We start from the raw sequence: 22,403 nt of genomic DNA, 5'->3' as shown, positions 1-22,403 counted from the left end.
GGGAGACCTGAGAGACTAATGGAGGATAAGTAGCACTCCACGAAACACAAAAGATGGCGTTTGAATCTTTTTGTTGTTGTTTGTCAATATTTACATTGTGTTGTCCATTTTAGTTTTGGTTTAGTCATTTTAATATCCCCCTCGTTGACCTTAAAGGATGTATTGGTATTCCGCTGCTGTGTGACCAACCATCAGAACTTTTTCTTCAAATTCTTTTTTACCTCTTTACTTAATTTGATTATCTATGTAAAGTAAAATTGAAAAGAAAACTGATTTAAATTAACATAGACAATTTCACAAGATACAACATTAAAACCAAATTAAGATTTTATTAGGAATTGTTTGTAAAGTATGGAATAATTATAAAATCTGAAACTGAATAACTGTGCTTGAAGCTACAACGTTGAGTTGACGTAACTTTGTATGTTTATGTAAATGTGTCGATACAAAACTTTGATTCAAATTATACTGCTGGTTGGATGACTTGCATTTGTTTTTGAGTATCATTGTTGTATATCCACTCCACAAACCCTGTGGATGACCTTCTTAATCTTATTTTCACTGTCATGTTGACAGTGCTTTTGTGATGGGAGAGAAAGTGTTGTTTGAAGATATATCTACCAGTTTTATATGACATTCTTATTTATTATATTAAGGTAAAAAGTAACATCGTAAAGTTGTACAAAAGAAGAAATAAACACATTTTGATAATGCTTTGCATACTTTGATCAGCAGCCATAAAGCCTGCATTTTATAACAAGGGGGTGCAGATCGGTCTCACTTAATCTTGGGCGCAACCAACAGCCTTATTTATAAACCATGTATGTTAAACATATTGTTGATTCAGTTGCTGTTAAAAAACTTGTTTCAAGATGGGTTCTATTTACTTTGATATGGATAAAGTTAAGTAAAAAATACTTACCTCTAGGATTTAGTTGGAACCATATGCTTTCACATTGTCAAAATGCAAGATTCACAAAATCAAAGACAATTTCACTAATCTATTCAAATCCATTAAATGGTAAGTGGACTGCATTTATATAGTGCATTTTAGCAGCACCTAGTGGCACACCAAAAGCGCATTACATTTGCATCTCATTCACCCATTCACACACACACTCACTGACGGCGACAGAGCTGCCTTGTGAGGCATTGGTCTGCCCATTAGGAGCAACTTGGGGTTCAGTGTCTTGCTCAAGGACACTTCAACACATAGCCAGGAGGAGTCGGGGATTGAACTATCCATCTTACGATTAGTGGATGAAGCTCCTCACAACCTTTTAGCTTCCCATTGGTTTTCAACAATCCTCTATGGAACCATGTAGAATCTGTTTGTGTTTCCTGCACTGGTCCCAGTCACAGACAGTTTAGATTACCATGATGCCACTCTGACAAAATCCAATGGAATCCAAATGTAGTTGGGGACAAGTAAGTCTAATAAACTCTACACAATGTAGCTAACAGAACTATACCATTACAAAGCCTTCCATTTGACATACTTTTTCAGTGTATCATTTTAATGTACTCGCACAAGTTGGTGAACAGTTACAATTTGTCGCTCACGGTACTAAAACACACATCCACTGATAGTATAAATAGCCAACCTAATAATAATAATAATAATAATAATAATACACAGTTTCAAATACATAAATCATCAAGTATCCAAGTATTAAGTTACACAAATAAAATAAAAAGGCATACAAAATATTGCAGACATAGTTTGAAGCAAAAACACAAAATCACATTTTGGACATGGCAGTAATTAGTAAACAATAGTTTGATAAGGAAAATAAAAATTACAAGATCCCAGACTTTCAATTAACAAATATTGAAAGAAAAGCATTTTATATTCAAAATAGTTACTGAAAGCGGATAAGTGTGTGTAGACGTCCTGCACAAGACAAAGGCAACATTCTGTTCCATGTAGAAAAATGAAGACTTTATCTATCGGATGCAAACTCAGACTCCATAGCCTTGTTCCATTTAAATTGTAAGGCATGTAAGTATTAACCATGGAGTGCATACATATTTTTATTAATCTTCAACTTGATAACAATAAGAGGTATACTTAACTACTATGTTCTATCATGATATCTTTGAACAATTATAATTCTAAGAGCTCCTTGCACTCAAAACTTTGGGATGTTTTCACACCTACAGTATATATATATATATATATATATATATATATATTATCTACTCACTCAATCTTTCCTATGGGCAAATTCTGAGGGGTACATTAAGAGAACACTCACTGTTATTGGGTCACAAACTTCTTTTCATGATGTCTGACATCTTAAATTGAAGAATAAAATGGAAACACTTCAATTACTAAGGATAATTTCCTATGAAAATACTTCAACACAATGATTATGGACTAACTAAAAACTCAAGTATTCAAGGTAACAAGTTGAAGATTACATTTTTCTTTATTTATAGGGGAGTTGGCTTGGACCAGAATTGGCACTACTGGATGCAGCAGTTGTTACGATGGCCATTGGAGTCTTTGAAGCGCAGGCGCATCTTTGGACGATACTTTTCTAGATAGAACAGCTGCTTGCTGTTGAATGCTCCTCGACGTTTCCTGTTCAAACAATTGTATTAGAACTTGTGTGGGCAGTCACATTTCAACATAAAATGTTGCCCAATTTGTATTGTGTGTGGAAAGTCTCGTCAATTGTTTGGCCCAAAAAATATTTTATATTCAGTCACAGTGGTTCCAAGTTCTGATCTGAGGACAATAAGGTAGAACTGACTGGCATACATATAAGTCAATGTTTCTCTACAAAGATACCAGCCTCTGTTGTTCAATTGAATTCCAACTGATTAGATCAACAACAACCAATTTTGACCGGTGTAACCAAAGTTATTGGATTTTCCAATGGATCTCAAATCTTATATCAAACCTTCCTGTTTGACCAATGTACTGCAGCCTAGTTCAGGCATGGTACTCAGGCAGCGCACCTCGTCTCGCTCATCAAGTGCACCTGTGTAACTTCAAACCCATAGATCCATGTCCAATAGGCCGGTAGTAGAAATGCTGCATGGATACGCGTACACTCACCCCTGGTTGTTGTATTATTGTGCTGCTGACACCCTCTACCATACCCATCTCCCACGTGTTGTCTGTATGTTACTATCCATCAGGGAGATTTCACTCTATTTGCTCCCTGCCTCTTTTCCTATGCATGTTGCTCGCTAATGCTTAGAGGCTGTAATAAGGGGGTTGTGCTTCCCTTATATACATTCACACCGCATGTCAAGTCAAACCTATTTCCATGTCTATGGTTATAAATAAATGGTCAAATCAATACATGAGTGTCTTGACTGAAACACAGTAAGTGAACATGAGTGCTTACTGCCGAATGAATTGGACTGCATCTTCATATTTCATTCCGCATTCAATCATGGCAAGGGCAACCAAGACAGGAGCTCTATATGAATAAAAAAACAACATAATTAAAAACAAGAATGTAGTTTTTTTTTCACATAATCCCCCCAAAAACTGTTGTAACACAACACACATACTGTGATATATCTTCACATATAATATTTAAATTAAATTAACCAATTGATTAGGTTTATTCTAAATCATTTTGATTAGTTTTTGTTACAAACACAAGACAAGTTACCTTCCCAGTCCGGCTACACAGTGAACAGCAATGCAGCAACCAGGCTCCTCCCTAAACTTCACCTTCAGGAGGTTCAACCAATCATCAACAATCTGGTTAGAAGGTGGAGCTCCATCGTCAAATGGCCAATCCTAGAGATGGACAGCATAAAGGAAATAATTTCATCTGCCCTCATTTACAAAGATTTCAACAAAAGGAAAGCCAGTAACCTCTATATATAATTAACCTATATATTTCCATTGGAAATGCACGGCAATAGATCATTTTTCAGCTTACCAGAACCTGAATTCCTTCCTTCCCTACCAAAGTGGCATCATAGGTGGCCTCGCATACTCTCACAACAGTAGTCACTCCATACTTCTTCAGCTCCTGTGGAAGAAACCATGTAAGCCATAACAACCATGTAAGCCATAACAATCATGCTAAATATACCATTATAGCTATTCTGTATTTTTTCAGGGCTTGAGAAAATATTGATCATAAGTATTTATCATAACAATTGTCTGACTTGTTTTCTAAGCCTCATTACTACCATAAAACTCACCTCAATGAATTTATTCAGAGTGGCATTAGTAGGATTGTGGGTAATGAGAAACCTCATGTTTTTGTAGGTGATCTCCACAGGAGCAGGTCTGTTCATACGAGCCATTGTAATACTGTTGATAAAACAAGGTTTTCCACAGCTAAAATCTTAACAAAAACTAAGTGGGGAGGAAATATTGGAAAAAACTGTCAAATAAAATGTGTTCTGAGGTGAAGGCCAAATGAATGCTTTTAGGCAGAAGGGATGAGAAGAACTCACACAAAAAATGGACAATCAAATTCCAACCCCTCTCCTTTGATAAAACGAGGGAGGTTCCACCTTGATTCTGGCTAAGCAGAAGCCAACAAGGGCAGTGTGCTGCAGGTGGAGTTACCCCATTCAGACCCCCTTTTTACTGGTTATAGGAGGTGTCCTGGTCCTGCCAACTTGCAGATCCACCTGTGGGCCGAGTGTATCTGGGAGATGGTGAGGTCTGCTGTTCACTCGTCTGCATAGGCAACGTGCTGAGCCTGGCAGTAGTCTCCACTGCCCTTCAGAAACTCCATAAATGTGTGACCCAGAACACCACAGAACTGCTGTAAGAGACACAGGGAGGAGGAGGTGGCATTCAGATACTGGGTCTTAAAATGTTACATTAAATAGCTGAAAACATAACCATAACTTAAAAGGTCATAAGAATGCATATTTGTTTGTTTAAAATGTGGCATAGTGTAACAGTTGCCAATAGGATATCCTAGATTCTAATAACATATGTGCCATTTAGGACATCTAATAATTGCTTTTAATCTCATCACATTTAGGAAGGGTAGAGTAGACATAGTTCTGCCTTGCAAATAAGAGCAACTGTTTATGCATAGTGATTATCCGGCAGTGCTATTATTAAAAAAAATTGTGGTTTGATCACCAACATGGTTGCTATGAAATGTTAAGGCCTAATATCTTGGCTAGTTCATGCTGAAAACATTATTTTCTGTCTCGAAAACTATGTTCTGTTGATCACCAGCTTCTTGTCTTCAAGAATAAGAAAGTATACGAGAATTCTGGATATTGAAATTGTCCTTTGTGTAGGGCGGACTGGACGCCATCACCAGTAGCCTGTGGAGGCCCATCACTTGGTTTATTGTGGAAAAACTATTTTTTTAGAACTGCCAGGCCTTTAGCGCCTCGTAAATCTTAATACTGATGAAAACGATAGTACAATAAGTTTAATATGCCGTTTCCAAGTAGAAAAATAGATAGGCTACTTTCATTTTATCCGACGGTAAATGTCGAAATCAAATCTTCAAACTGTAACACAGGCAATACAACGATAAAAAGGCTACGTATTTCATAGCCTATATAGAAAAACATATTTACAATGTCTGGCAACTAAAGACCTTCATGAGATCATTGGTGGGAGTAAATTGCAAACTATTAATCTCACAAAGACCATTATACATTTAAAGAGGCCGTGATTGCACAACATAAAAATGAACAAGAAATGCAACAAATACGAGTACAAATGGAAGAAAATGGCAACGTGGAAAACAACACTTACTGGGATATGCTTACTCATTGAAGATTGTAGCTTAATCATACAGCCGGTCCCTAAAAATAAGTGAAATAATTAAATTGTTTTGCACCATACAGTCGGGGAGATTCCTCCGTGCGGAGTCGGCGTCTAGTAGACTGGTGAGACGGCTAGGTTTTCGCTAATCAGAGCTCACTCTTCTCAACCCCACCCTAAAAGAACAAATTGGACGTGTTTTTTGGCATCAGCGTTCTCAGCTGCGTACTAATCCAGGTTCCAATATAATTTATTCTCCTACCTGATTATTGTTACAGATTGGGGGACGGGGACGGGGACGGGGGGGGACGGGACGACGACACGTTTTCAATTATATTTGATAAATAATAAAAAAGAACACAAGGTTTTGTGCATATTACATGCTACTACTATTTGGACACAGTGTTTTGTACATGAGCTGGTTTCATTGATACAGGCATACATGAACCTTAACATTTTATTTTGAGGTTTGTTTTCGTTTTTTTCATTAGGTGACAGAACTCTGACTAAATCCAGCCTGTTAGCAGAAAGGGAAATAAAGTGTCTAACTGAGCAATTCTTCAATAAAATGTAACTATTAAAATGGATCAAGGTCACGCGTGTGTTATAGTAGTCTATCCAAACACAGAACTACACCAGCAAAATTTCAGGGAGTACAATACAATAAACAAACCAATTTATCCAGTACAATACCCAACCCTCAAATATTACTAATTCTGTGTTGATATGATGCAAAAAAAGGTTTTAGATGAATAAAAAACAAAAAATGCATCTTCACCTATTATGTATTATTGTGTTTTATTATATGTGCATTTTAGTGCATATCACAATTTCACATTATCATCAAAGACAACTTCCTCCAGACTTTAGGATAGTATATGATTGTGTTCATCCCATACATGAGCAGAATGTATATATTTCATTATTTGACTTTCTTCTTATAAATGATGAATGATTATAAAGAATAATAATATTTTTTATTTATCTTGAAGTACTGACAAACACATCCAGGGATGTGTCAAAATTAACATTTTGCTAATTTAACATACTTTTTTCAAAGCTATGTACAAATAGTCCTTTTCAGAAAGTACAGCAGAAGACCAAGGTGCATAGTTCTAACAGCATTCAGAGTCAAGCAACAGCCACATCTCAAAGTAACCACATCTCAGCTGTCAGACACAGTGAGAAAGAAAAAAAAATCAACAGTGCAACAATAACATCTTTTCATTTTGCAGTCATTTTCATTCACAGCAGCATACTAATAGTGCATGAATGAACTACAGAAGAAAATCAATCATCAGAAGTCCATTGCTCTAACAGTAGGATTATGTCAAGGAATGTTTGTATTTTCCCAGGCATAGTGCAACAATGACTTCTCAACTCTAACATTACAAAGTACAGTGCAACCAAAACAATGCCTTAAGTGCAATATCATAAACAATTTCACAGGTGCAGTCTGGCTGCAAGACAGTGCTACCGCAGGTTCCAAATACAAAATGCAGAAAAAGACAACGGGTACTTCAATTAATGTTTTACTATTAGGTAGTAATGTATTGTAGCTGTATGTCGTAAATGAGTTATCCAAGAGAAGTTTGAAAAGGAGTGTTGTCAGACATTATTGGAAGATGTTGTGGAAACCTAGCCACATACAGCACACTATTTTAATTTATAGACAAGGTAAGCGCTAAGACTCCAACAGCAAATACCATTTTGTAAAGTAGCTTTTAATGTCTGCAGACATGGAGGACATGCCTGCTACCAGTCTCTAGGTGTGTCGCTCAAAGTAACAATGGTTTCAATAAGCTTTTATACAACTTCTTGTAGTGATTTTTCAACAAAGGACCGGCATTCTTACATGTTGTCATCTCAAACAGTTAAGTTTCCAAAAGTCACCTTTCTTGAGATGCAATCGAATGGTTTCCTTGTTGTCAACAGATGATCTCATCAGTGACAATTAACAACAGCCATCACAAAGGACGTTCAAGCCCTGTGGAAAACAGAAGTATTGTAGCTGTGCAAGAACCATTCTTTCTCTGTGCAATGGTCACAAGATAACCCAATGTCACCGAGTGAAGCACCTGATTGGCTGGCTGGAGGATGTCCTGGAGGTATGCAGGGCTCGTCCTGTCTGCTGCAGTATAGGCAAGGGTCAGGGATTTGTGTCTGATCCTTACTGCAATCTCAGCCAATGGAGTGATCTCAGCAGGGAAGTTGTGTGAGAGTACTTGGGGCCATTGAAGTTTAGGCGGCTGCATTCTGGCTGATCTGCCGAGGGAGTATGGCATACAGTGGTATACCTGCGAGAAGAGTGTTGCTGTGTCAAGAGGAGGACTGTGGCCTGGGTGACCAGCTGTCTGTTGATGATACCGATAGGTCCATGTTGTGTGTTGTGTGTTGTGTGTTGGTTCTTGAAATCTAAATTCTCATCATGGATAACTAGTGCACAGTGATTGTGTTGCAGTCGATGATGAAGATATCAGTGACACAAACACAGAAAATCCTGTAATTATAGATAGATAATGCAGTGCTTGTAATGTTTCTGTTTGTGATTCTGCCTGTGATTTTTCAAGTTATCCCCGTGCTCACATGGGGTTCCTCCACTAATAAACCAAATACAAAAAAAACATGCAGAACAGATCTCCGGTCCATGTCCCTGGCCAGGACATGGGTGAACACTTGGATCAGGCCCCTGGGTGCCGTTGATATGACCGCCCATTGCTCCTGGCTGCCCTGGGAGGAAAGGACAACAGTATGGGAAAACGCAGAGGGTGAATTTAGTTAGCTGGACACTGGAGCATGTGTGTGTGTGGAGTGCTGCACAATGTTGCGTACACATGTATGACTAATAAATATTCCCACTTCAGTTGAATACATCTTCATCTTAAAATAATGCAGCTGCAGTTTTTCTCAGTTGCTTTTGTACTTACATTTCTAAAATCACAATAGAAATTCTCTACTTCTCTACCAAAACTACCTGTTCAATCTCCACATCATCTAGTCATTTATGCAAATCATAAAAGCAATTACTTATTCTTATGAACAAATTGCCAATGCTTTTGTACATTCATGCAAATGAATATAGCCTACAAATGTCTGCTGTTTCCTACATAATCAGTTGATTATGTTACATAGATCATTATGAATATTGGTTTTCTGTGGTCTTACCCCATCATTGTCATCAAAACCATCAACATATTTTACTTCAGTCAATACTTAGGAGTACTATGTTATTTACATTTAGTCATTTAGCAGACGCTCTTATCCAGAGCGTTCCAGATGTTCCAGATGTTATAGCCTATTGACAACATGGTTAAGCATTTTTACTATATTGTTTGAGACACAATGACTTATTTTGATGACACTGACATGTTTATTGACATACAAAGGCCTATCTATCTTTAAGAGATGAGTTTGAGCAATTTATGGATTTTCTTGCAGTTAATCCATCGTATGGTGTTTTTTGTACATATTGTTTTGCCACACACAGTCGACCGATCAGAGGTTTTCTTGTTGCATGCCTATTCTATATCATGCATGCAAGGCTTGCAAGATCCATATCACAATTGCCTGAGATATTTAATGGAAGATGTGAAAATAAAGTCAGCTAAACAAATACATGGCTCTCATCCTCTTTCAATCAGTATCCTCCGTATTTTTGCATTAAGTCTCCATAATGCAACCCTTTTAGGCATAGGTGTTTTCTTTCGGAAACGCAAAGCTCTCTTCCAAATGGATATTGATAACTTTGTGACTTAATGATGTACAGTACTGTGCATAAGTCTTGGGCACCCAAGATTTTTTACACAAATAATGTCTTATACTGTATTTCTTCAATTAAATGCTACAGCTTTTCTTGAATTACATGTTTCGATGAGGGCAGTGTTTACACGAAGGCATCTTTTATTATTATTATTTAATTCGTAATTAAGAACAACACAGGAATTGCGCAAAGCAGTTTATTAATTAGTAGGCGACATCTCTGGTGTCTCGTTGGTGAGGAGGCAGATGAGGATACTAATAGTGATGCAGAAAGTTTTGTACCGTACCTATTTGTAGTAAAAATAAATTTGAATTATAGTAAATCAAAATGTAATGTTTACATTTAGTCATTTAGCAGACGCTCTTATCCAGAGCGACTTACAGTAAGTACAGGGACATTCCCCCGAGGCAAGTAGGGTGAAGTGCCTTGCCCAAGGACACAACGTCATTTGGCACGGACGGGAATCGAACAACCTTCAGATTACTAGCCCGGTTCCCTAACCGCTCAGCCACCTGACTCCCTATTGCTGCATTTTTTCGAGGGTGGCGTTTAAGTGTATCAGATTTGAATGCAACGTTTAATCAAAGAAATATAGGTAATATAATTTTTTAATTTGTGCAGCAGTATAAAAGTGCAATTTTGCTAAACTTTTTGTTAAATTTCATTATTTCTTAAATCATTTTTCCTTAACCTTTATTTTTATTGTGCCTAAGACTTTTGCACAGTACTGTATGACCTCTACGTTCGGGACTTTTTGTACACCTTGTGGTAACTGTAGTTACCACAAGGTGTTATGTAAAACACATAATTGCAATGGTAATCATACTATAATGCCAGGAATCTCTGGCTCTGTGTGTCTGTGTGTGTCTGTGGCTGAATTTTCTTGTAAACCAGGCATTGTATAAAGTTGACATCCGGCATCTGTATGGCTACGGGCCAAAGGACATCCTGGGATTTAAGTGAAATTGTTGGACACAGACCCCAAAAAAGTTTACTTGAAGCAATATAAAAGGTGCAGTTGTTTAACAGGCAAAGCAGGCCACTGCCCCTTTTAGGGGTCTGACAAACTGCTGTATTTGCTAGCTAAGCTAACACATTTCCAAAGCGATGGTGTCAAATGCTTTACCACTGAGCTATACCCATCCCCATGTAATCTACCAATATATTCTTGAAGTGGAGTATATGTAACCATTTGGTGTACACAAAACTTTAGAACTTTACAAAGCAGCTTTAACATGTTATAGTAATCTGAATGTATTCATTTAGCAGACATTTATCCAAGACGACGGTGTAAATCTGCTGTCAAATGCTTTACCGCTGATGTGATAAAGCAGGCAAGGAGTCTGCGCTTTGGGATGAAAGTGCACAAGAACTTTACTTATAAATAAACATGATACAGACCAAAGGGCAAACACAACACAGCCATCAATAACAAAACAAAGAATAAGACTTCACAACGAGGTCAGAGACAGCTCAGCTTATATAGCCATCCTAATAAGCCAACACAAAACAGGTGCGTCTAATATTTCGGTGACGCAGATCGGCGCTCAGATGCCGTGTGAACCGTGACAGCTGAGCTATACCCCTCCCCATGTTATCTACCAATATATTCTTGAAGTAGAGTATTAAAAGTCAAACTAAAATAAAAAGAGGTTCTTTTACATATTTATTTTGGTTATAAATAAGATTTTAAGTTGTTTAAAATCAACAATGATAACCAATGATCTTCTCACCCAACGTTTCATTCTAGCATACTCTGAGTGTTATAGTCAGCAGCACAAACAAAATAGCTGTGCAAAGTGTTTTATTTTGTTTGCTTTGACACAAAACGATTTTGAATTGACCATGGTAATAGCCAATGGGGTCAAAGCGGCAAAGGCTCAGTCTCCACCAGAGTGGATCCCATCAGGCGTCCTATTGCTGTGGGGGAGAGAATTTTCTAACGCATCACCATTGTACCAATTGTCTATAAAAGAAATGTGTGAGCATAGCTCTGGTTTTAAATGGAGTCAATCAAACCTCACAAGAGAATACACAAATGCATAAGTCAGAGGATTTCACTATCAAGGTAATAATTTGTGCATTTTAATATTTGATTTTGTGCCACAACTGAAGGTGTTCCAGATTTGTCTTTCCTTAGTTTTAGTTATTTGTTTTCTGGATGGCTTCATACTTATATGATCCTGTTACCTAATTCTGTTTGATCAAGATAAATCCTTTAATTATAAGTTTTAAGTGAGAAAGTATTTGTTTTGCTTGAACATTAACCATTTACAACTCGTTCTTATTAATTGGGGTACATCTAGGAAAGCTCAGGTAGAATTAGAGACCAAATAGATGGCAGTGGGATGAGCCTGGGGAGGAAGAAAGGAGTGAGGGTGAGTGGTAAATATCTCAACCCAACAGACTGGGACAGAGGCGGGCCGTCCATAGTCCACTCCTGTGTTGACTGCAGCAGACCACACGGCAACCCCACCATGATGTCAATTGCCCCACATAGGACATCTGTGTCTGAGAAGGACTTCCCAAGGGGAGAGGAGAATCCTCCCAGGGAAGTGTCCTCCCACAGCAGAGACTCCTGCACTAACATGGGTGTTTCCAAACAAACAATGGATGAGCTGAAGAGCATACTGAGAGAAACCTCCTTGCTGAGCACGAGAGGGAAGAAGGAAGGGAGACAAGATATTCCCTACACCTTCCTCCATGGGGCAAGGCCAGATGAAAAGCCAGATGAGGGAAGCCAACGTAAGTCGTTTACAACCTTCAAACCTAACTCGGATGGCTCCAGCAGGGGGCTCAGGTCCAGCAGCTTTCTTCAGCTAGGCTCCAGCATTGACTCTTCCAGCTCTTGCAGGTCTGATAGGGTTAGGGTCAGAGCAAGTAGGCAGTCTGATGTTCAGCCTCCAACACATGAGAACAGTAACAACTTGGGCGAGACTCAGCCCTCTGAAACAGGTTAGTGTGGTTTGAAATGGTATCATCAAAGGCTTTTTTGAGACATCATGGTTGAAACGCAGAAGTTACCTCTAATGCTAATTTAGAATGATTTAATAACTGGTCATTACTTATTTATAGTGGACGTTTATTTTGTGGTATTTTTTTAAATCCTAGATGATGGTAAAGAGAGTTCAGACACATCTGGGACTCAAACCTTTATCTCAGCAATGGAGAAGGTCAAGCAGCAGCTTGCCAAAGAAAACATCAAATTTGTTCGCTTTGAGGCCACAGATCTCCATGGGGTGTCCAGGTCAAAGACAGTGCCTGTCCGCTTCTTTCATGTAATCCTGATAATACACATGGGTTTCAACACTTTAGCAATTTGATATGTATGCTATGTATTTAATATTTGTAAGAACATTGTAATAATAATAATAATAATAATAGTAATACGTAATAATGATAACAACAACAACAAATTGTAGCTGCAATGTCAGAATCAGAATCAGAATGGGATTTATTCACCATGAAAGTTTGCACCGACAAGGAATTTGCTTTGGCAGGAAGGTGCATACAATACACATATAGGGACCTAAAATTTAAATATGTGGACTATCTATACTAAGGGTACATGAACTAGCAGTACTAAGTGGGATTAGAATAGAATTAAATATACAATCAAATAAAATATAAGTTGCCGTAAATTACAATATAAAAATACAAAAATACAAATATTACAAAAAATACAAATGTACAAAATACAATTTTGTATCTAATTTGTATGTAATCAAAGTCATCATAGTTAAGCTGCATACATAAGTGAGTTGAGGGACTCTCCAGTAAAATAAAAAATAAAAATAATATTGTTGTTATTATTGTTATAACAGGTATTGTGTTTTTTGTAAATCATTTTAATTGTTGGTGAAATAAAGGTAATTGTTCTAGTCACATTAGCTGTTCCAATGTTAAAGTAACAGTAGTTGAGATTTACATTATCTCCAAAGTTAGTGAATGGAAAATTTGATTTCTTGGCAGGAAAAAGCTGTTTGTGGTGTGCCAATGCCTAGAAGCTACCTGGAGCTAACCCTTAGCCCTAAAAGCAATGAAGTGGATCATGCCAGTACAGCAAACTTCAGCAGTGATGTGATTCTGATTCCTAACCTGGCCACCTTCAGGGTCCTGCCCTGGGCTGAGCAAACTGCACGGGTCATTTGTGATCCTTGCACAGTGACTGGTATCCCCCTCCGTACCTCACCCCGTCTTATTGCCAAGCAGCAGCTAGGGCAGCTCCAAAGCTTAGGATTTTCCCTGTACTCTTCCTTCACCTATGAGTGCTGCATCCTGGGAGCACCAGATAGAGTTGGTCCCAAGACCCTCATGTTTCCGGCCACCACCCTGCTAAGCAACCACGACCTTCCCTTCTACCAGCAGCTGGTGGATGGGATGTACAGCATGGGAGCTGACGTCGATAGTTTTGCTTCTGCAAGCGGACCCAGCCAGATGGAGATAAATTTGAGACCGGAGTTCGGAATCACAGCTGCAGACAGTGCATTTACCTTTCGTACTGGCATTAAAGAGATGGCACGGAAACACAGCTACATTGCCAGCTTCTTCAATGATGATGACTTCCACAATGCTGGAGTGCTCTCCCATAGTCTGTGGGATGCCAATGGTCGCCGAAGCTTGTTCCACACGGGGGAAAGAGATGGAGACTTGTCTGAAATTGGCAGAAAGTGGTTGGCAGGGCTTCTCATTCATTCAGCTGCCCTGAGCTGCCTGATGTCACCAGGAGTGAGCTGTCGGAGTCACATTGCCAAGAAGGTCAAAGATCCAAAGCACACTACACTCTATGCCACCTTTGGGTGGAATGACAACAGCAGCTCCTTCAACATCAAGTGTCATGGAGGGAGGGAGACCCACATTGATAACAAGCTAGGCTCGGCAATTGCAAACCCCTATGTGGTGCTTGCTGCTACTGTGGCGGCAGGTCTGGATGGTATTACGCGCAACCTTAATATTGAGACTGGTTCTAACCGAACCATAACCCAGCAGAAACAATATTCTATCCCATTGAAATTGAATGATGCCCTAACTGCTTTGGAGGAAGACCATGTGATCCATAATGCCTTGGGAGAGCCCTTTGTGCAGTACTTCCTTGCTTTGAAGAGATTTGAGATTGAGACACAGGAATTGGATGAAGAGAGAAATAAATGTCTGGAATATTTCATTTAAAAGTTATATATGCACTCTGCATACAGTGCTTATCATTAATCAGTTAATCATTTTGCTGCAAATTTTTTTTAAAATAAAAACTTGCATCATTAAACAAGCTTCATTACAATGTTCAAACATTTGGACAGACTTTAATAAAGATGCACATGGCAATGTCATGATCATCACATTTTTGTGAATATTGTTTTTAAATCTGTGAACATAGTGACATCAATTTCACACTAGCTGAAATATTTGGTCTGTCTTTTGTTCAGTGTGTTCACCTAGATATGAATGGTTTGCCAAGAATTGTATTGTACAATATATAGATACTGTAGCTTTTAAATCAAACAATTGGACGGAGCATGTATGTGACAAGAGAGTGGTAACAAGGTATATATAAGGCGGTTCTGCACACGTATATCAGGATATGATTACATTAAGGCGGTAAAATATTGTACTAATTCCCCCTTCAATCAAGACTAAATTAGAAAGTATCAGTATGTCTGTTTAATGTTGGAAAACTATCTTTACCTCTGTGTTTATGAATGCTGCAGTGATCCGAAGATATACTGAAATATATTTAATTGTTTTGGATATACTGAATTTTTCTCACATTCTTACATTTTAAGCTTCTCATCCTTATAAAACTATACAACTTTAAATCTCATGCTGATGCACGAATGTGAGTGTAATGTTATAAAAGTGTGTGTTTCACATGTGGATGTATGAACATTTCATTTGAATGTGTTTCACCTGTATCTTCATTAGCATAAATGTGCCCTTTTCATGTGTATCTATAAGAACATTCCATGAGTACAGTTTGTGTGTGGAATTGCGTTTTATATGTTTCTATAATGTGTGTCATATGTGGGTGTGTCGTGTAAAATGTTGTAAGTTCTCATAGTGTGAAATATACAAAGTGCAAAAACGTCACTGGAAGTCAGCAAAGTTTGATGCAAAGTGTTTTTTGGACTCCAGGGTGACAAAAAATCCAACAAACGAGTGTGGTCACGGGATCAGACTGGTCTGTTTTCTCCGGACATTTCACGTAAACATTTTTTCCCTACTATATTGTGTTATTTTGCTATTGGTACTTTACAGATGGTCACAGATACATTATGCATCCTCACCCATTTGGTGCCTTGTTCTGGCGGTTTCTGATTACACTAAGGAATTCCCCTTACTACTACTAACTACGCTAGTACTGACCATAGACATGCAGCTGGGCCATATGAGTTATAGCTAGGGCCTCTAGAGGCCTGCAAAGAAAAACTGCATGTCTACAACTAGTCTTCTCTCACTCTCCTCAGCTCTTGATGCCCAGATCTCTCATTTAGGTTCCCTTAGGCTCACTTATCTATCGTTTACTGTTAATAACAATCAGTCAAGAGCTGTTCATATGCTTTCCAGTAATATAGAATATACTAAAAGGATGAATGAGAGTTTCATTTTAAATCAGATACATCCATAATCATAACCCATCTTCATCCTTTCAACAGTGTGATGTCAATTTCCACGTCAGGTTTTTCACATACGTTTTCAGTAGAATGGATGTGTGTATGAATATTTCAAGTGAATGTGTATGAGTTTCATATGTGTTTGTGTAACAACACTCTCTTAACGGCCCCTCATAATGGTGGCAGCAGTTGCACAATATGCAGGTACATAGCAACGCATGATGTGTGAGCATGGGTGTCTGGGTCAATGAATGCATTCAGTATTCAAGTCCTCTGAAGGGGAAGGCCTGGACCTTCAAATTGGCACAACTGCAGTTTATTGTGTGTGACATCAGCTGATGACGTGACACGCAGCCCAAGTGCCATGCCAGAACTAGCTCCATGAATTTAATAGCCATTTAATGTCAATCCGACTAGCTCAGTGTATTCTTACCCAAGTCTGTGAAAGATATGTGAGGATAACCAGGAACCTTTAATACAAGATGATACATTTATTATGTAAATAGTAAAATAACCAATTTGTGAAAAGATTGAAACAAGTCAATACAAAACCTTCCCTCAATGTAGCCAATTATAAAGGCAATCACAATAAAATAAAACAACATGTGCATCGTGTGCATGGAGGTCTTAAGTGATCAGAATGTCATGCTCTAAGTATACAAACTTAGAGCATGGGAGTAAAGTCTCAGTTAACTAACAGTGGTCCTGTGGACCAACACAAGATGAATATTCACAAAATGGAAGTCTGATGACAAACAACAAACAGTCTGAAAACTGTGATAGAAGACCAAATGTGACGACTTTGTAGAAGAAAGAAATATGCATCACATTTGGTTTGTTCACTGCAGACCTCCGTATACATATAAATCTTAACCATAAAAAACTAACAACATTCCCAAAATGTTACACATAAAATAAGAAACATTGATACAAAAACATGGCTTGACTCGTTCAAAGAAAAATTTACAGAAACATCAGGAATTTTTTTAAAAGACTTACAACTGATATTGAATAATGAAACTGAAAGGTTTTTGTAGGTATTAATAGACCACTCAACAACCTCTCTAAAATGTCTACACTTACTTTAATGTCAAGAATCCTATGCATTCATTGTAGAAACTAATATCCCCAAATAAACAAAGATATTCATTATTATGTAATCGTAAATAGTATTTGATTTCTACGTACTTTGTCTCTTTGACACAGTAACCCACACAGGTGAAAACTATGCTTTCTAAACACAGTTGGAAAAGTACAGACAGAACTACAAAAAACAGAACTACAGCTATTTACATTTCATTGTTACTTACTGGAAATATTGGTCACCGCAATATTTACGTTTTGTTTGACTATTTGGTATCCAGAATGGATTTACTTATTCTTGCTGATGAGATTTCCTACTCGTTGCATGAATCTTCCAAACTTATTTTCAGTAGACGTTTGGGTCTGGTAGTTTGTATAGTTGCCTGCAGCAGAAACAGAACCTTGTCCTGAGCCACTTAAAAACGTGTTTTTGTTCTTTTCTGAGGAAGGTACTTCTCTGTTGTTTGGCATTGGATGTTCTGAAGGTCTTTTTTCAACTGACAGAAAATGTTCAAATCTGCTGTAAGCCTTCTTCCTTATAGGGTCTGGAAGAGTGATTCTAGAACCCAGACTGTCCTGATCTACATTTGAATTACCAATTGGATTAGAAAATAATTTGGCTCTTGAGTCAGAACAGTTTTGTTGCTCCTTATCACTGTCAGCAAGAACCATACCATGCTTTGATCCAGATGAAGTTCCTGACCTCATAGAGTTCTTTCTTTGGAGTGTTGGCTCCTCTTTGGATTGTTCATCGGATCGAAAAATAGCAGAAAGTTTTAATCTCATTGAATTCTTCCTCTGAAGAGGATTATCTTGCTCAGGTATTGCTTTTTCTACCATTACTATACTCTCAGCCTTTATATGCTGGGATTCTTCAGCGGTCTTGGATCTGATTGAATTCATCACATGAAGTGGTTTATCCTCTTTCACTGACATTCCTCTGTCATCTGCGAGAGAAACTAAACTTGAGTAGCTGCCCAGCTGGTTAGAAGTAACAATACTACCACTTACATGGCCCTCTTTCTCCTCTGGAATGCCAATCAAAGACATCATAATTCTAGAGTCCTGCACATTAAGACAGGTGGGTCTGAAGTTTGAGGATTTAAGTGAAGGCTTCGTCATCAGTATTCCCAGGTCAGTTGTTGATGTTGTCCTTGTCGGAGGCTGGTGCCAATCTAATGACTCAGGATGCCTTTTTTCTGATATGGTCTTGATGTCATAATGAGAGATACTTCGGTGGCTCTCTGTAAGATCTGTTGTAAATTTCTGGTTTCTTTCAGTCTCTATCAATCTGTTCTGATCATCAGGTTGATCTCCTGAAGTGAAGCCATGTCCATGGCTAGATGGCTCCAGTTTAAAACTGTGAGCTGAGCTGTTTTCCAACTCATTTATACTGTAACTCTTTTCCAGAATGTTTACTGTTGGCTTCTCTATATGTTTCTCTACAGCTGAAAATGCAGACTTGAGAGACTCTTGACTTTGCCCAGAAATATGATTATTAGTGGCAAAATCTCTTTTCTGGTGCAAATAATTTTTGTTTTCCAGCCTTAACTGTTCCATTCTAGTCTGGTTGTCTATCCACCTAATAGGCGTTGGCAGTTGTGGTTGTTTGTCAGCCGAGACACTTTGAATACTATGTGGTAACATTTGCGTGTCCTCACACATGTGTATGGGTGATTTCAATCGTTCTTGCAGATAGCTATTGAAAATCAATGATGATTTCATACGGGATGGTGGGATTGGGTTCCTATTAATCTCTGGCAGTGTGTCCGTATGATGCAGGCTTTCAATTGATTCAGCCAATGTGTGGTCACTGTTATTGAGGTATGAGTCAATCTTCCACCTGTTTAGAGAGGTCTCTGAGTTGAAGGGAAGCACATACTTGTCAGTGCTATAGCAAGTCCTCTGTGTGTGGAGAAGCTGATTCATCTTGCCTGTCTGTGCGTCATTGCTACTACATTGGTTGGGCCTTTGTCTCTGAGGGACACAGTAAGCCCCAATATCTCTTGTCCTCAGTTGAGTTGTTGAATTACCTTTCTGCAGCTCTCCAGTATAGCTGTGCCCTCTCAGCAGTTGCCCAGACTCTGTATGGTGAGAGTGATGCAGTCTGTCTTGCATGCTTAAGCCTCTGGTTAACATGGGCCCATCGTATCTTTCATCCTTGTGTTGTCCCGTAAAGGTACTCAAACCTGTTGTCTGTGTTCTAGATCTCATGTGAATCAGATGAAGTGAGGTATGACTGGAGTTAGGGCTGTACACTGACACTGGTTCCCTAAGGAACACACTTTCCTGAGAAAGTGCAGCTGGAAGAGTAGAGCGGGCAAATAGTCTTCTGAACTCCTCATCATATGATCCCACAAGTTGCCCAGTGATCACTAGAACCATGCTGAGGTTGATCTTTTCATAGGACCACATGAAGCTAGGACAAGAGACCAAAGGTATGTTTCATCAGACAAGTTTTAGAATAGTTTAGGCAAACATAATGTAACATAATAATATTATTAGGTGGAAATGCCTTGGAGTGGAAATAAGTCATGGACTGTTGGGAATACCTGTAGGTCCCATACAACACTGTTCTGCAATCCACCAGTATGAACTTCTGTTCCAAAGCTCCATTAAACTTTGCTCCAGACCGACACTGATATTGCTGACCTTTTACAGTTCGAACTCGGACGTTCTAAATTTAAAGAAAGGAACAGATTTCATCATTCTCTTCTTAGAGGTACATACTGTAGGCACTCACCACACACACACAAATAATAAAAAATCTTGTTTTCCCCCTTGGTTTTGTGTTGGGGTTTTCTAACCCCAACTTTGACCTTAACCCACATATTAAACCTGAATATTTAGACCGTGTGGCACACGTTTTTGATGTATGTAACGTGTGCAACCTTAGCATTCTTTTTTAATACTACATTGTATGTAGCATACACTGTGCACCAAAAGTCTTTGGATAGTGACACATTCAGTCCCTTTAGACTTTTTTTGTGTGATGAGTTAATAGTATTTTAAAGTGCAGCAGTTTCATTTTCAAGGAAAATCACTGGTGAATTTAACTATGGAAAACTATCTGGCAAATCAAGTGGATAACTGAAGAATACTGATGATCACTGTGCATTAGATTTTATACTTGCTACAAGTAAACAGTTTGCTGTAATGTGTGTATACAGTAGATTACAGTGACATTACATACATTATGAGGTTAGACTACCCAGACATGATTCAACATGACAGGATCACCAGGGAATGTGCTTCAAGCATGCAGTGAGTTTTAAAACCTTTGTCATGACACAAACCTTTAGTGAAATACTTAATTGTGATTCTAAAAAAGTAACATGCTGTGAAACAGGAAAATCATCCTGCATGTTAGTGCAAGAATTATGAAGGCAAAGGCCAAAGAATTTGAATATATGACTGGATTTCTTTTAAGGTGTGCATTAAATGTCAATTTAAAATGTTCCTGCCAAAGAAAAGGTCATGGCCCCAGGCAGCCTTTCATAACGATCAAACATGCCTTTTGGGTGCTAAGTTCACATGTTATACAATAATAAGTATTAAATAGAAAATAGGTTGATTTCAATTGCATCTAAAAAGTTACCATTCCTTATCTACCTTGAGATCTTTGATACAAACGCCTGACCTCTCAGCCATAGTGTGGAAACTTTTGAATTGGATATCATCCAGAAGAATGTAGACGACCACCCCTCTAAATGTGGCACTGATAAGCTCCTTGAAGATGTCTACATCAGTGAAGACATCCATTGCTATTGCAACGACCTGTAGAGAAAAACAATAAAATATGTAGTTTCTGTATGACTATCAGTCTCAATAAACAGGGAATCTTTAATACTTGACACCTATGCTTATTTCCTGCATGTATAATTGTGTTTAACACCTGTGTGCAGTTGCCGCAAGGAGGTACTGAATGTTGCTTTTTGTCTCGAAATGAACACTGCAGTTTCTGTGCACAATTAAGCATTATCTATGATAAGTTGGAACTCCACAACCTTTTGTTTTTGGAATTACCTCTAATTGTTCAAATGACATGTGGAAACCATGTCATGACGTGTGTGGCTGACATTTAGAAACAAGTTTGGACTTGGTTGAGATGGTGTGCCACAAATGCAGCTGACAGTACTACCCTTTCCATACTGTATTCCTGTCTGAAATGCACTATGCATATATTGACTAGTACTATGAAACATTATATTAAAAAAAGAATGAGAACGTATATTGAGCATTTTTGTTTCCTTACCTGTCTTGCCTCTTGGATTTGTTTACGAATCACCTCTTTGATAGTTGGTGAGCTTTGTCTGGGTGGATTGAAAAGCAGGCTGATATTTGTTTCTGTGTTCTCATGGTTAATCTCAGGCCATCCAAGGTCGAGGTCAGGCACCTCCTCATCCGACTCTGTGGGAAAATACGTTGATGGACTTTTTTCTTCAGTTTCATTGTTAACTTCCAAGTCATCATCGGGAGCCGGTAACATTGCATTTTCTTGAATAAAGAGCAGTTCCTCTTCTGATAGAAAGTCAAAAATGTTCTCAGCTTTCAGATACTCTTGATAAGCATTTCTTCCACTGTTGACTAGGGCATAGATGGCAAGCCGATAGGACTCCTTGTAGTGTGGCTGAATGAATTCCCCTGCAGTCACCTCCTCTTTCAATGATGACAGACAAGAAAGACTGGACTCCATTGATTTTACTTAACAAAGCCCTTCTAAGTGCAACAGATATACCCTTTCACCTTTAAAATAACATGTATTTATGATTAATTATTATTTTATGCACAACTATATATTTCTTAAATATCAGAAACATGCATATTAAGTTTAGAACTTACTTCATGGTCAGAAACAGACAAAGGTCCAGTTACATTCGATATTGCCTTGAGACTTCGATTCAACATATAGAAAAGATCTGGAAACTCCACAGTAAACTACGGATGAAAACTAGAAAAGTGAGCAGGACAGGATGGGTGTGGATTTGAGGTCTTTATGCAAATAAAGAACCAGTTTTTATCTCCACCTCTTTGCTCTTCTGAGAAGAAAGTTCCTCCCATTGGATTTAGTGTTCTGTAAGTAGTCTCTTGCTTTGTGGGTTAATCTAGAAAGACCCTAACGTGCTTCGTTGTTGTTGTAGGCTACAGTAGGTGTATTTGTGTCTACAGTCGACAAGCACCCTCTGCTTCATTATAACTATTACTTAACCACTTTACATTCAACTTA

At 38.3% G+C, this 22,403-nt stretch overlaps 4 protein-coding genes across 5 annotated transcripts in view; 2 read left to right on the top strand and 2 right to left on the bottom strand.

The window, feature by feature from the left end:
- si:ch211-69b7.6 (neuroblast differentiation-associated protein AHNAK) overlaps positions 1–17 on the top strand; it is a 59,850-nt gene extending 59,833 nt beyond the window's left edge. Inside the window, exon 6 of the transcript XR_010879273.1 lies at positions 6–17. The gene's annotated coding sequence lies outside the window, so the exon portion shown is untranslated. The remainder of the gene's footprint in view (positions 1–5) is intronic.
- A 2,396-nt stretch (positions 18–2,413) lies between these two features.
- Positions 2,414–4,619, bottom strand: ptp4a1 (protein tyrosine phosphatase 4A1). Of its 2 annotated transcripts, none has more exons than XM_067259150.1 (6): positions 4,553–4,619; positions 4,180–4,291; positions 3,912–4,004; positions 3,636–3,766; positions 3,363–3,437; positions 2,414–2,587 (listed from the first exon to the last, which is right to left on the bottom strand). In XM_067259150.1, exons 1-6 carry the CDS (start codon positions 4,555–4,557, stop codon positions 2,470–2,472), a joined length of 534 nt encoding a protein of 177 aa, XP_067115251.1. In that variant the 5' UTR covers positions 4,558–4,619; the 3' UTR covers positions 2,414–2,469. The 2 variants fall into 2 exon arrangements, with proteins under 2 accessions (XP_067115251.1, XP_067115252.1); XM_067259151.1 differs by lacking the exon at positions 4,553–4,619 and adding an exon at positions 4,438–4,493.
- Positions 4,620–11,523: 6,904 nt separating this feature from the next.
- lgsn (lengsin, lens protein with glutamine synthetase domain) lies at positions 11,524–14,654 on the top strand. The gene is made up of 4 exons (XM_067259776.1): positions 11,524–11,553; positions 11,792–12,440; positions 12,597–12,763; positions 13,458–14,654. Exons 1-4 carry the CDS (start codon positions 11,524–11,526, stop codon positions 14,652–14,654), a joined length of 2,043 nt encoding a protein of 680 aa, XP_067115877.1.
- Positions 14,655–16,570: 1,916 nt separating this feature from the next.
- LOC136965033 (protein FAM83B-like) lies at positions 16,571–22,400 on the bottom strand. The gene is made up of 5 exons (XM_067259015.1): positions 22,019–22,400; positions 21,432–21,922; positions 20,789–20,953; positions 19,729–19,853; positions 16,571–19,595 (listed from the first exon to the last, which is right to left on the bottom strand). The coding sequence occupies exons 2-5, from the start codon at positions 21,870–21,872 to the stop codon at positions 17,465–17,467; spliced, it is 2,862 nt and encodes a 953-aa protein (XP_067115116.1). The 5' UTR covers positions 21,873–21,922; positions 22,019–22,400; the 3' UTR covers positions 16,571–17,464.
- Between the last annotated feature and the right edge of the window lie 3 nt (positions 22,401–22,403).

The sequence above is a fragment of the Osmerus mordax genome, chromosome 21 (assembly GCF_038355195.1).
Source record: "Osmerus mordax isolate fOsmMor3 chromosome 21, fOsmMor3.pri, whole genome shotgun sequence".
In the NCBI taxonomy this organism is placed as follows: domain Eukaryota; kingdom Metazoa; phylum Chordata; class Actinopteri; order Osmeriformes; family Osmeridae; genus Osmerus; species Osmerus mordax.
This window is presented reverse-complemented; position numbering and strand designations above follow the sequence as displayed.

Bases quoted from the DNA above. Each gene is read 5' to 3' on its own strand.
- lgsn (XM_067259776.1), top strand. From the start codon at position 11,524: ATGCATAAGTCAGAGGATTTCACTATCAAG. The intron at 12,441-12,596 runs GTTAGTGTGGTT...TTTAAATCCTAG, and splicing joins GACTCAGCCCTCTGAAACAG to ATGATGGTAAAGAGAGTTCA. The intron at 12,764-13,457 runs GTAATCCTGATA...ATTTCTTGGCAG, and splicing joins TGCCTGTCCGCTTCTTTCAT to GAAAAAGCTGTTTGTGGTGT.
- ptp4a1 (XM_067259150.1), bottom strand. The intron at 4,005-4,179 runs GTGAGTTTTATG...TTTCTTCCACAG, and splicing joins CTCTGAATAAATTCATTGAG to GAGCTGAAGAAGTATGGAGT. The intron at 3,438-3,635 runs GTAACTTGTCTT...TTATTCATATAG, and splicing joins TGTGTAGCCGGACTGGGAAG to AGCTCCTGTCTTGGTTGCCC.
- LOC136965033 (XM_067259015.1), bottom strand. From the start codon at position 21,872: ATGGAGTCCAGTCTTTCTTGTCTGTCATCATTGAAAGAGGAGGTGACT. The intron at 19,854-20,788 runs GTAGATAAGGAA...CTTTAAATTTAG, and splicing joins TTTGTATCAAAGATCTCAAG to AACGTCCGAGTTCGAACTGT. The intron at 19,596-19,728 runs GTATTCCCAACA...CTCTTGTCCTAG, and splicing joins GTGTTGTATGGGACCTACAG to CTTCATGTGGTCCTATGAAA.